This window comes from Artibeus jamaicensis, unplaced genomic scaffold, assembly GCF_021234435.1.
Source record: "Artibeus jamaicensis isolate MK-2021 breed Jamaican fruit bat unplaced genomic scaffold, CSHL_Jam_final contig_3124, whole genome shotgun sequence".
Lineage (NCBI taxonomy): Eukaryota > Metazoa > Chordata > Mammalia > Chiroptera > Phyllostomidae > Artibeus > Artibeus jamaicensis.
This window is the reverse complement of record NW_026521722.1, coordinates 9,997-22,419: the sequence shown is the minus strand read 5'-3', so window position 1 is coordinate 22,419 and position 12,423 is coordinate 9,997. Positions and strand designations below refer to the sequence as shown.

The window sequence follows — 12,423 nt, the reverse complement described above, 5'->3', positions numbered from 1 at the left end:
TAGTGGTACCACTCAGGGAAAGGAGGTGATAGCCACCATTCGATACTGTTGAATCTAAATTAACTCAGTCTTACAGTATCTGGTTCTGTGAGTGTAATTATAAAATGTATGTGCCATGATTTGACAGCAACTGTTCTAGAAGCTTTATTTAACTACATAAAGGGTGCCATGTTAAGTGTACACAGATTTTTTGTTTTCAAACAGTTTTATAATTTTTTAAAATATTTTATTTGTTTATTTTTAGGGAGAGGGAGAAAGAGAGGGAGAGAAATATCAGTGTGGTTGCCTCTCGTGTGCCCCCTACTGGGGACCTGACCTGGCCTGCAACCTAGGCATGTGCCCTGACTAGGAATTGAACTGGTGACCTTTTGGTTCATAGGCTGGCATTCAGTCCACTGAGTCACACCATCCAGGGCCACAGATTTTTAAAATATTTCTCTTGACTCCTTCCTTTCCCACTGTTTTGGTGTGACTGTAGAAGGGGAAGAGGACAAACTCTACCAAGAGATGCTATTCGGGCCCATTAAAGGCTAATACAGCTTCCTGCCTATCTCCACCCTCTCAGTGCTGTCCTCTGCCCAGTTGCAAGGTTCAGTTTGCCTGTGTTTGGTGTTGTAGGAGGCGGTGACGTTCATGGACGTGGCTGTGGTCTTCACGGAGGAGGAGCTGGGGCTGCTGGACTCCGTCCAGAGGAAGCTGTACCGGGATGTGACCCTGGAGAACTTCCGGAACCTGGTTTTAGTGGGTGAGGACAGGCGCCCCCGGTAACATGGCTTCAGCCCCTTGCCCAGGGTTTCTCCATCTTGGCACTGTTGACATTTTCGGCCAGATAATTGTATGTTGTGGAGACTGTTCTGTGCGTTTTAGGGTGTTTGGTAGCATCCCTGACCTCTGCCCACTACTTCAAGGCTTCAGGACCCCTTAGAGACCAGAGTTTTCCAGTGTGTTTGCAAGTAGAGACAAGACGTTTCTAGTCTTTGTTCCAAGGTAAACATTTGACTTATAAATTAACTGTAAATGAACAGTTGGGCTTGGCTGTACCTGCCTCCTTATTTCGTATATCTTTTTAAAAATTTGTGGGTCATGTTCCATTGGTGGGTCATGAAGTGGATTTAGTAAGTTGCATCAAAATGACAAGCACTGGTTTGGGGGAGGGGCAGAGCCTTACATCATGGGATTGGAACCCAAATTTTATAATATTCTTTACCTTTAATGTTTCACTTTAATCTTGTCTTTTCACAGGGCATCAGTCCTGTAAACCTGATATGATAGCCCAGTTGGAGAGAGAGGAAAAGCTTTGGATGACGGAAATCCAAACACTAAGAGGCGGACATTCCACAGAGAGCTCTGCAGCGGGAGTCCCTCAAGGTAACAGCCCATCATTCTCTCTCTGTTCTGAGGGATCTGCTCTCCACACAGCAACCCCAGGGACCCTTGGGCAACATCTGTCACATCCTGCCACCCACTGACTTTCCATTTTACTCAAGACAAAACCCAAAGTATTTAAGGGGCCTGGAAGGCCCTGTAGTGTTTGCTTATTCCCGAGGCTTTACCATTTTGTGTCTTTCTTTTGTCATTTTCCTCCTTTTGATGCTGCCAGCCTTACCTATTTCTGATGTAGAATGCTTATGTCTATGGCCATACCACCCTGAACACACCCGATCTCATCTGATCTAATACAGGGCTATCATGTTTCTGCATCAGAATCTTTTCTGTGGCTGGAATGCTTCCCCATAAACCTTCAAACATGCTTTCTTATTCATATCTCTGCTCAGACATCATGTCATCCAAGTCCTTCTGTAAGCATTCTATTCAGAGTACTGTCTTCTCCTCTCCATGTCTTTAATTTTTTTTTCAAATTTTATTGATTTTATAGAGAAAGAGGAAGGTGGGGAGGGGGGGAGAGAGAGACAGATAGACATTGATTTGTTCTTCTCATTTATGCATTCACTGGTTGCTTCTTGAGATCGAATCCTCAACCTTGGTGACCTTTCACTTTATGGAACAATGTCCAACCAAGTGGGCCACACCAGTCATGGACAGTCAGGGCTATTTTTAATTTTTGAGGAACACCCACACTGTTTTCCACACTAGGAATAATACATTCCCCCTAGGAATGCATAAGGGTTCCAATTTGCTGTGTCTTCACCAGTACCTGGGCTTTTTCCCTTGTTTTTTTTTTGTTTTTTTTTTTAAATAATAAGAGCCACCAGAGCCCTGGCCAAGTTGCTCAGTTGATTAGAGCATTGTCTTGATACACCAAGATCACAGGTTTGATCCCCAGTCAGGGCATATACAAGAATCAACCAATGAATGCATATAAGTGGAACAACAAATCAGTGTTTTTCTTTCTCTCTTCTTCTTTAAAAATAATTAAAAAATAGCCATGCTAATGGGTGTGAAGTGGTATCTTACTGTTTTGTTTTGCATTTCTGTAATGATTAGTGATGTTGAAACCTTTTCATGTGCCTATTGGTCATCTGTATATATCATTTTTTAAACTTTTATCTTTCTATTAAAATTTACGTTCAGTAGTATTTTGTATTAGTTTGAGGAGTACATCTTAGTACAGACAGTCTTAATTTCACGATTCCACTGTTATCTTTTGCTCATATTTGAATCAGGGAGTTTGTTTTTGAATTTGCTTGTTGGTTGTGTTTTTTGTGTCTGCATTATCTTTAAGATTTTCTATAAGCAAGATCATGTCATCTATAAACAATTTTCCTTTTCCTTTCAACTTGGATGGATGTCTTCATTTTGTTTTCTTGCCTGATTTCTATGGTTAGCACTTCTATTACTGTGTTAAACAGAACTGACAATGGCAGGCATCCTTACCTTGATCCTGATGTTAGAGGGAAAGCTTTCACCACTGGTGATCATGTCAGCTGTGCACTTTTCATATAGAGGTATTATGTTGCAGTTTGTTAAGTGTTTTATAATTCAAGGGTGTTACATTTTATCAAGTACTTTTACTGTATCAGTTGAGATGACCATGTTCTCCATTCTTTTGTGGTCTCTATTGCATTGTTGTTGGCTTTTCATGTGATGAACGGTCTTTGCATTACAGGAATAAATCCCACCTGATCATCACGTATAATCCTTTTTGCTGTTGAATTATTTGCTAGTAATTTGTGAAGGATTTTTGCAGTAATAGTTGTCAGGGATATTGGTCTGTAGTTTTTCTATAGTGGCTTTGTCTGGCTTTGGAGTTAGGGTAATGCTAGTCTTATAGAATTCATTTGTAAATGTTCCTTTTGTGATAATAATTCTTTAAATATTTGGTAGAACTTTCCAGTAAAGCCATCTGGTCCTTGGCTTTTCTTTGTTGGCAGGTTTTTTATTACTGTTTCAATCTCTTTACTAGTTAGAGGTTATGTTTAAATTTCTATTCATGATTCAGTTTTGGTAGTTTGTGTACATCTAGGAAATTATTTCATCTAGGTTGTTTAGTATTTAACGTACAATTTTTTTCATAGAATTCTCTTAAAATCCCTTTTATTTCTGTAGAATCACTTGTAATTCTCCTCTTTTTCGAATTTGGCAAAATTCACTAATGAAGCTGTGTGTGCTAGTGGTCCCCTAGAGGTTTTTCATTGTTGAGAAGTTTTTAAGTATTGATTCAGACTCCTTAGTAGTTATAGATCTGTTCAGATATTTTTTTCAATCTTGGTAGATATTGTGTTTCTAGGAATTAATGCATTTCACCTATCTTCTCTAATTTGTTAGTGTACAAAAATATTCATAGTATTTTTTTATAGTCGTTTGTATTTTTGTAAGGTCAGTAGTAATGTTCCACCTTCATTTCTGATTCTAATTATTTTGGTTCTGTTTGTTTAAGTAGCTAAAAGTTTATCAATTTTTTTTTAAAGCAAACATTCTTTTTTTAAAAAATATTTATTTATTTATTTATCTTTAGAGGGGAAGGGAAGGAGAGAGGGAGAGAAACATCAATGTATGAGAGAAACATCAATGTATGGTTGCCTCTAGTGCATCCCCTGCTGGGAACTGGCCTGCAGGGAACTGGCTTGCAACCCAGGCATGTGTCCTGGCTGGGAATTGAACCGCGATCCTCTGGTTTGCAGACCTGTGCTCAATCCACTGAGCTACACCAGCCAGGGCAAGTTTATCAATTTTGATCTTTAGGAAGAACCAAGGCTTGTTTTTGTTGATATTTCTGTAATGTTTTTCTATCCTCTGTTTCATTTCTCTCTGCTCTGATCTTTATTTTCTTTTAGGTTTTTTAGTTTAATTTTTTCTAGTTTTTTAAAAATTGAATTTATCAAGACATTGGTTAATAAAATTATACAGATTTCAGGTATACAATTCTATGTCATCTGTATATTGTATTGTGTGTTCACCACCCTCTTTTTGTAGTTCTTTAATGTATAGAGTTAGGTTGTTGATCTAAGATCTTTTCTAGTGCCAGCATTTACAGGCATAAAAATTCCTCTTAGCATTGTGTTCTCTGCACTCATAAATTCTGGTATGCTGTACTTTTTTTTTTTTTTTTAAGATTTTATTTATCTTTAGAGGGGAAGGGAAGGAGAGAGGGAGAGAAACATCAATGTATGGTTGCCTTTCATGTGTCCCCTGCTGGGAATTGGCTTGCAGGGAACTGGTCTGCAACTCAGGCATGTGCCCTGACTGGGAATCGAACCGCGATTGTCTGGTTCGCAGGCCCGTGCTCAATCCACTGAGCTACACCAGCCAGGGTGGTATGCTGTATTTTTGTTTTTATTTGTTTCCAGATATTTTCTAATTTTCCTTGTGAGTCCTTCTTTGATCCACTGTATGTTAATTTCCACATACTTGGGTTTTCCTTTTGCTATTTCTATTTTTATTCCATTATGATTAGAAAAGATGCTTTGTGTGATTTCAGTCTTTTAAAATTTATTAGCAATTGTTTGTGATCTAGTACATGATCCTTCTGGTAGACTGTTCCATGAGCACTTGAGAAAATGTTTATTCTCCTGTTTGGTGGCGTGTGCTATATGTCTGTTAGGTACAGTTGTTCTATAATATTCAAGTCCTCTGTATTATTTTAAGAAAATGTTGTATTTATTATTTTTAGAGGGGGGAGGGAAAGAGAGGGCGAGAAATATCGATGTGCAAGAGATACATTGATCAATTGCCTTTTGCACACCCCCAGCTGGGAACCTGGCCTGCAAACCAGGCACGTACCCTGACTGGAAATCGAACCAGCAACTCTGGTTTGCAGGTTGGTATTCAATCCACTGAGCCATACCAGCCAGGGCCAAGTCGTCTGTATTCTTATCTTCATTTTGTTTGTTAATGAATATGAAGTGTTGAAATTTGCTACAAGTATAGAGCTGTCTATTTCTTCTTTTAGTTCTGTCAGTGTTTGCTTTATATATTCAAAACCTCTGATGTTTGGTACATGTTTAAAATTGATTTTCTTAATTAATGGACCCTTTTGTCACTGTGTAATGTCCTTTGTGTCTTATACTAGTTTTTGACAAAAGTCTGTTTTGTTTTGTTAGTATAGCTCCCCCTGCTCTTGTTTGGTTACTGTTTGCACAGAGTGTGTTCTATCCTTTTACTTTCTACCTCTACATGTCCTTAGATTCAATGTCTCTTGTAGACAGCATGTAGTGGGATCATGTTGCCTTAATCCATTCTGCCATTCTTTGTCTTTTCTAGTGGAATGTAATCCTTTTTTTCTGTGTCTCATAGCTTTTTTTGTCCTTTTTTTCATCTTTTACTGTTTTCCTTTGTGTTTACTTGAGGTTTTATATTGACATATTTTGATTATCCATTTTCATTTGTGCATATTATTTAGGTGTGTTCTTTGTGGTTACCAAGGAGTTTGCATAAAACGTCCTAGTTATAACAATCTGTTTTAATAAATTAATTTCAACTACTTACAAAAACTTGTTACACACCCTCCCTTAATGTTATTGAGGTTAAAAACATCTTTATATTGTGTACTAATTAACATAGGATTTGAAAGACAAAGCATAACAGTTATAAATCTGTTAACAATAGCAAAAAGTAAGTTATGAACCAAAAATACAATAATGCAGCCTGGCTAAGTGGCTCAGTTGTTAGGAGCACTGTCCCATACACCAAAGGGTTGCAGGTTTGATTCCGGGTCAGGGCACATGGCAGGGTTGAGGGTTCGATCCCTGGTTGGGTTGCGTATGGGAGGCAACTGATCAATGTTTGTCATGTTGATGTTTCTGTCTCTCTCTTCCTTTCCCCATCTTCTCCTCTAAATTCAGCTAAAAAAATCCTCAGGTGAGAATTTTAAAAAGGTCACAGGTTTGATTCCCAGCCAGGGAACATGCCTGGGTTGTGTGCGCTAGGTTCAGTTTGGAGACATGCAAAAGGCAACCAAACCCTTTCTCCCTCCCTTCCTCTCTCTGAAAAGAAATAAAAATCTAAAGAAAAAAGTTAATATAAAGTACCTAATGTAGTAATTTCTTTGGATTAAAAAAAAGAAAATTGAGCATTTGAGAAAACATCTACCAATCTTTGCTGATTAGCTCTTTTCTGGGGAACCTTAATGAGCAGGGTACATTCTAAGCCCTGGGATCTGCCCAGAGTTAGGGCTTGAGGTCTTCCCAGGTCATTTTCTGAGCTGTTGACTTTCCTGGTTCTGTGTATGCCTTTTCAGTTCCCTCTCACATGGATGCTTTTAAGTTTCTCTGTCTTCCAAAAAGTGCTGCTTGAGCATTTCTTGGATTTAGATGTTCTAGTGTGTTCCTTCACACATAATTTCTTGTCTAGGCCTCTGCATGTCTGTAATCCCCACTTCCATGAACAGTGTCTACTGCTGCTTTCTGTTGCTTTTTTCCATTTTGTCTGAGTCAGATAAAGTGGAGACCAGTTCATTGGCATCTCCAAGGTGGGTCAGAGAATTGCAAAAAAAGTCTGCTCTGCTGTATGCAGCTTGAGGTAGGGAATTGAGAAGTGAACCTCTGCATCCTTTAGACCATACCATGCCATAAGTAAAAATGGCAAGGCATTTAAGTAATTGTGTATGGAAGGGAATGGGAAAAAGCACTCACACAGCCTCGGGCAAGACACACGCTTAGAATAGACCTGACAAGACCCTCTCCCCTCAATCTGAGATGGTCTCCAAGTTTCATACCTTTTTTTTTCTTTTTTTTTATTATTTTTTTTAATATAAATTTTATTTAGTTACTTTTCAAGTACATTTTTTTTTTAATCTATTTCTCCCATCCCACCACCCCCCCGCCCGGTCTCCCCCCTCCCTCCCGGTCTCCCCCCTCCCTCCCATCCCCCCCCCAGTCCTCATCTCTGTGTCTTTCATACTTGTTCCTCAAAATCCCTCCCTCATACCTTTTTAAATGTGACTTTTTCACATTTTCATGTTCTCTTGCTTGCTGTAGGTTGCTGTATGTCTTTTGACTGTTTTTCAGAACTCATATTTTTGATAATCTCTAGTGTTTTTTGTCTTTCATTCTTGTTTTTTTTTCTGTTTCATTGGTGGAACAAAGACTTGGGGATTCCTGTCCTATAATCTTGCTGATGTCACTCTCTCCCTAATTCTTTCAGGAGGCAGGTATGAAAATGAGCTGGAGATTCTTCATGAAGCAGGAGTAAGATGCCTTTCATTAGGAGAGCTTTCATGCTGGCAAATCAAGAGTCATGTTGTGAGTAAATTAACAAAAAGTCAAGAGTCCATGATACACGTTGAAGAAAAGATGTTCTCCAAACCACCTAATTCCCCCTGTCAGGTGGGAACAGGAATATTCATGCAGGACAATGTGGACGACAGCTGTGTAATGACTCTTACAGAGAATCATTCTAGTATTAATGAATATCAAGGATTTCCAACAAGGAGAGCTCAGAATTCTTGGAATAAAACATATCTGAACGAGACACAGAATTATCAGGGAAGTTGTAAGCAGATACTAATGAAAAACAAGTTCTGTGTATTTGTTCCACAGGCTAACATCTTCAGTTACAATTCTTACCCCTCTGATGATGATGCAGCACACAAGAGAGATCACGCCCACAGTAAAGAAGATTGTGGTGAGGACATCGCAAAGGTGTCCCCTCTTGTCCAGTTCAGTGTATTCCACACAGGACAGAAAACCTACCAGTGTAATGAATGTGAAAAAGCATTCGGTGATGGCTCCAGTCTTGAGGTCCATCAGCAAGAACACTTGGAAAAGAAGTTCCTTTCACACAGTACACATCAGGATACCAGGTACAACTCAGCCATTCCTGTTCAACAACATGTTCACACAGGGAAAAAACGCTATTGGTGTCATGAGTGTGGGAAGGGTTTTAGTCAGAGCTCAAACCTGCAGACTCATCAGAGAGTTCACACAGGGGAGAAACCGTATTCGTGCCTAGAGTGTGGTAAGAGCTTTAATCAGACCTCCCACCTTTATGCTCACTTGCCTATTCACACAGGGGAGAAACCTTATAGATGTGACAGTTGTGGGAAGGGCTTCAGTCGTAGCACAGATCTGAACATTCACTGCAGAGTTCACACTGGAGAGAAACCTTATAAATGTGAGATCTGTGGAAAGGGCTTCACTCAGAGATCACACCTTCAGGCCCACGAGAGAATCCACACTGGAGAGAAACCCTATAAATGTGCAGATTGTGGTAAACGCTTCAGTTGTAGTTCAAATCTCCATACCCATCAGAGAGTGCACACTGAAGAGAAACCGTACAAATGTGAGGAGTGTGGGAAGTGCTTCAGTTTGAGCTTTAATCTCCATAGTCATCAACGAGTCCACACGGGAGAGAAACCATATAAATGTGAAGAGTGTGGTAAAGGCTTTAGCTCAGCCTCGAGTTTCCAGAGCCATCAGAGAGTTCACACAGGGGAGAAACCATTTCGATGCAATGTGTGTGGTAAAGGCTTTAGTCAGAGTTCATATTTTCAAGCCCATCAAAGAGTCCACACTGGAGAAAAACCCTACAAATGTGAGGTGTGTGGGAAGCGCTTCAATTGGAGCTTGAATCTTCACAATCATCAGAGAGTCCACACAGGAGAGAAGCCATATAAGTGTGAAGAGTGTGGGAAAGGTTTCAGTCAGGCCTCAAATCTTCAAGCTCATCAGAGTGTCCACACTGGGGAGAAGCCATTCAAATGTGACGCGTGTCAGAAGCGATTCAGTCAGAGTTCACATCTTCAAGCCCATCAGAGAGTCCACACTGGAGAGAAACCATATAAGTGTGACACCTGTGGTAAGGCCTTCAGCCAGAGGTCAAATCTTCAAGTCCATCAGATCATTCACACCGGGGAGAAACCATTTAAATGTGAGGAGTGTGGGAAAGAATTCAGCTGGAGTGCTGGGCTCAGTGCTCATCAGAGGGTCCACACAGGAGAGAAACCCTATACGTGTCAACAGTGTGGGAAGGGCTTTAGTCAGGCATCACATTTTCACACACATCAGAGGGTCCACACGGGGGAGAGACCTTACATATGTGATGTATGTTGCAAGGGCTTCAGCCAGAGATCACATCTTGTATATCATCAGAGAATCCACACTGGAGGGAATCTATAGAAGTGTGTGAGATAGCCTTTGGTTAGATGTCCCGTCTCTGTCCATTAGAAGTTCTCTGCTGGTAGCTGTGGAAAGCTCCTTCAGAACCCAGAAGCTTCGAGGGATTGTGCCAGAAAAGCAGCTTTATGAAATGTGTTTTAAGAACTCAGTTGGGAGATGATTCTTTGTAAAAATCAGATTTCACATATAAGAGAAAACTGGTTTTCTAAATGTGGTAAGTGGTTAAAGCAGAGTTTTGAATGTCCCAGTTCTAAAGATGAACACAACAGAATCTTGTATTTTATTAGAGTCTATGGAGAAGAGAGGGCTTATAAATGAAGATTATATACAGGATTCTAACAAAAGTATGATGGACAGATGAAACTGATGTCACCTAAAACATAAGCTCCACATGCGTGGGGTGTTTTTCACCACTGTTTCTTACCTTGTAGAACTGTTTGGCATGTACTAGATGACCAGCAATTACTGAACAAAGTGAAGAAAATCACTATAGTCAGAACAAATATGTGAAAATCTAGCCAGTTCCCTATTATAAATTCATCATAGCATATTCAAAATGAATATTATGCTGCCATCCACAATAATACAAACTAATTTCAACAAGACTTCTGAATGGCTCCCATCCCCCGTTCAGCCTCATTTCATTGTTCAGTGTATTATCTGCGTGAAAAGTGTGCTATTTAATCATTAGTTTGTATTTTATAGACTGAAAAGTACTGTTTTTTCCCCATCTAATTATGGTGAATTTATATAATTGGAAATTTTGAACCCTAATTCATTAAGGTACAGTTTTACTGTAACACTTTGAAAATGTAAAAGTAGTTACTAATGACAAAAAATTTTAGTAAAGTTGAATTGTTAATAATTGGTTTCTTATTATTTTTCTGCAAGCTGAGGTCAGAGTATCTTTTCTATGTAGTCTTTCTTCCATTCACACCTCTTTAGTCAGGGGCTTTGCAGACTTCAAGGACATTAATTTTGTTACATTCCACCCTCATCTTGCTAAAGTAAGGAGGGAGGAAGCAGGACAAGAAACTTGATTGAAATTCATTAAATGTAACAATTTAGATTGTCATTTTCACAGCATTCTGTTTTCAACCACCTCTTTGGAGAAGTAAACAACATTAGCTGGTCAATATGTATCAAAACACCCTTTTACCTAGCAATCCTAGCTTAGGAGAGTGTAGAAAAAGTGAGACAGATCACACACTAAGATGTTTATATTGAATTTCTAAGAAAGGAAATAGGGACTTCCGGCCAAGATGGAGGCGTAGGTACAAACATTGTGCCTCCTCGCACAACCAAGTTTAAAGACAACAAAGTTTTTGTAACAAAAATGCAACCAAAACAGAGAAAATTGAAATGTATGGAAGTCTGACAACAATGAACCATTCAGCCAGACTGATAAAAGGGGTGGAGTCAGTGGCTGGCAGAGCAGGATCACCAGGAAAAATCAGGTGGACCGACCCAGGAGCACAGGCGGCAGTTGGCAGATCCCAGGCATGGGGTGGCAATGGGCAGACCCAGTGAAGGCGCAGGGCAGCTGGCTAACCCCGGGCAGATAAACCAGGCAAGGGAGCGAGCAGTGAGACAAGACTGTGCAGGCTAGGGCCCCAGCGATAAGAATTAAAGCCTAAAAGCCACAATTGGAAAAACTTTTGGGGTCAAGGTGCTGGGAGGAGCTCCCAGACTCACAGAGAGTTTGTTGGAGAGACCCACAGGGTCCTAGAGGATCCACAGGCCCACACACTTGAGAACCAGCACCAGAAGGGCCCAATTTGCTTGCAGGAAGCGGCAGAGGGGACCAAAATCCGAGAGCAGAAAAAGCGCCATTGCCCCTCTCTGACCCCACCCCCACATGCAGTGTCACAACCCACAGACCTGGGCAGCCCCGCCCTGGTGAACACCTAAGGCTCCGCCCCTCATACGTAACAGGCGCAAACAGACCAAAACATCATGGCTTAAGAACAGCTCAAATCCCCAGAGCCAATAATTCTAAGCGACCAAGAGATAGCCAAATTTTCAGGTGCAGGGTTCAAAACACTGGCGATCAGGATGCTCACAGAACTGGTTGATTTTAGTCACAAATTAGAGGAACAAATGAAAGCTAAACTAATTGAAATGAAGGAAAATGTACAGGGAACCAATAGTGATGGGAAGGAAACTGGGACTCAAATCAAAGGAGTGGACCAGAAGGAAGAAAAAAATGACCTAACAGAAAAGAATGAAGAAACAAGAATTCAAAAAAAATGAGAGGCTTAGGAACCTCCAGGACATCTTTAAACATTCCAACATCCGAATTATAGGGGTACCAGAAGGGGAAGAGGAAGAGCAACAAGTGGAAAACTTATTTGAACAAATAATAAAAGAGAATTTCCCCAATCTGGCAAAAACAAAACAAAACAAAAAAAACACCAAAAAAACCCCACCAGACTTCCAGGAAGTACAAGAAGCTCAGAGTCCCAAAGAAGTTGTACCCAAGAAGGAACACACCAAGGCACATCATAATTACATTAGCCAAGATTAAAATGGAGAGAATCCTAGAAGCAGCAAGAGATAAGGGGGCTGTCACCTACAAAGGAGTTCCCATCAGACTCTCAGCAGATTTGTCAAAAGAGACCTTACAGGCAAGAAGGGGCTGGAAAGAAGTATTCCAAGTCATGAAATCCAAAGACCTACATCCAAGATTGCTCTATCCAGCAAAGCTTTCATTTAGAATGGAAGGACAGAGAAAGTGCTTCCCAGATAAGGTCAAGTTCAAGGAGTTTATCAGCACCAAGCCCTTATTATATGAATGTTAAAGGGACTTATCTAAGAAAAAGAAGATAACAAATATGAACAGTGAAAGGACAGTAAACTGACAGTTATTAACAACCACACCTAAAACAAAAGCAAGCTACAGGGACAG

The 12,423-nt window shown here is 40.2% G+C and overlaps 1 protein-coding gene across 6 annotated transcripts in view; it reads left to right on the top strand.

Annotated features, from left to right (window-relative positions):
* The window catches only part of ZNF235 (zinc finger protein 235), a 44,677-nt gene extending 33,707 nt beyond the window's left edge, over positions 1-10,970 (top strand). For 5 of the 6 annotated variants that reach the window (XM_053663001.1, XM_053663000.1, XM_053662999.1 and 2 more), the window contains exons 3-5: positions 619-745; positions 1,243-1,368; positions 7,543-10,970. In XM_053663001.1, the coding sequence (XP_053518976.1) occupies positions 619-745; positions 1,243-1,368; positions 7,543-9,515 (2,226 nt within the window). In that variant the 3' untranslated portion in view covers positions 9,516-10,970. Of the gene's footprint in view, positions 1-618; positions 746-867; positions 988-1,242; positions 1,369-7,542 lie in introns of those variants that run through there. The other variant, XM_053663002.1, reaches the window with a different exon arrangement.
* The last annotated feature ends 1,453 nt before the right edge of the window (positions 10,971-12,423 follow it).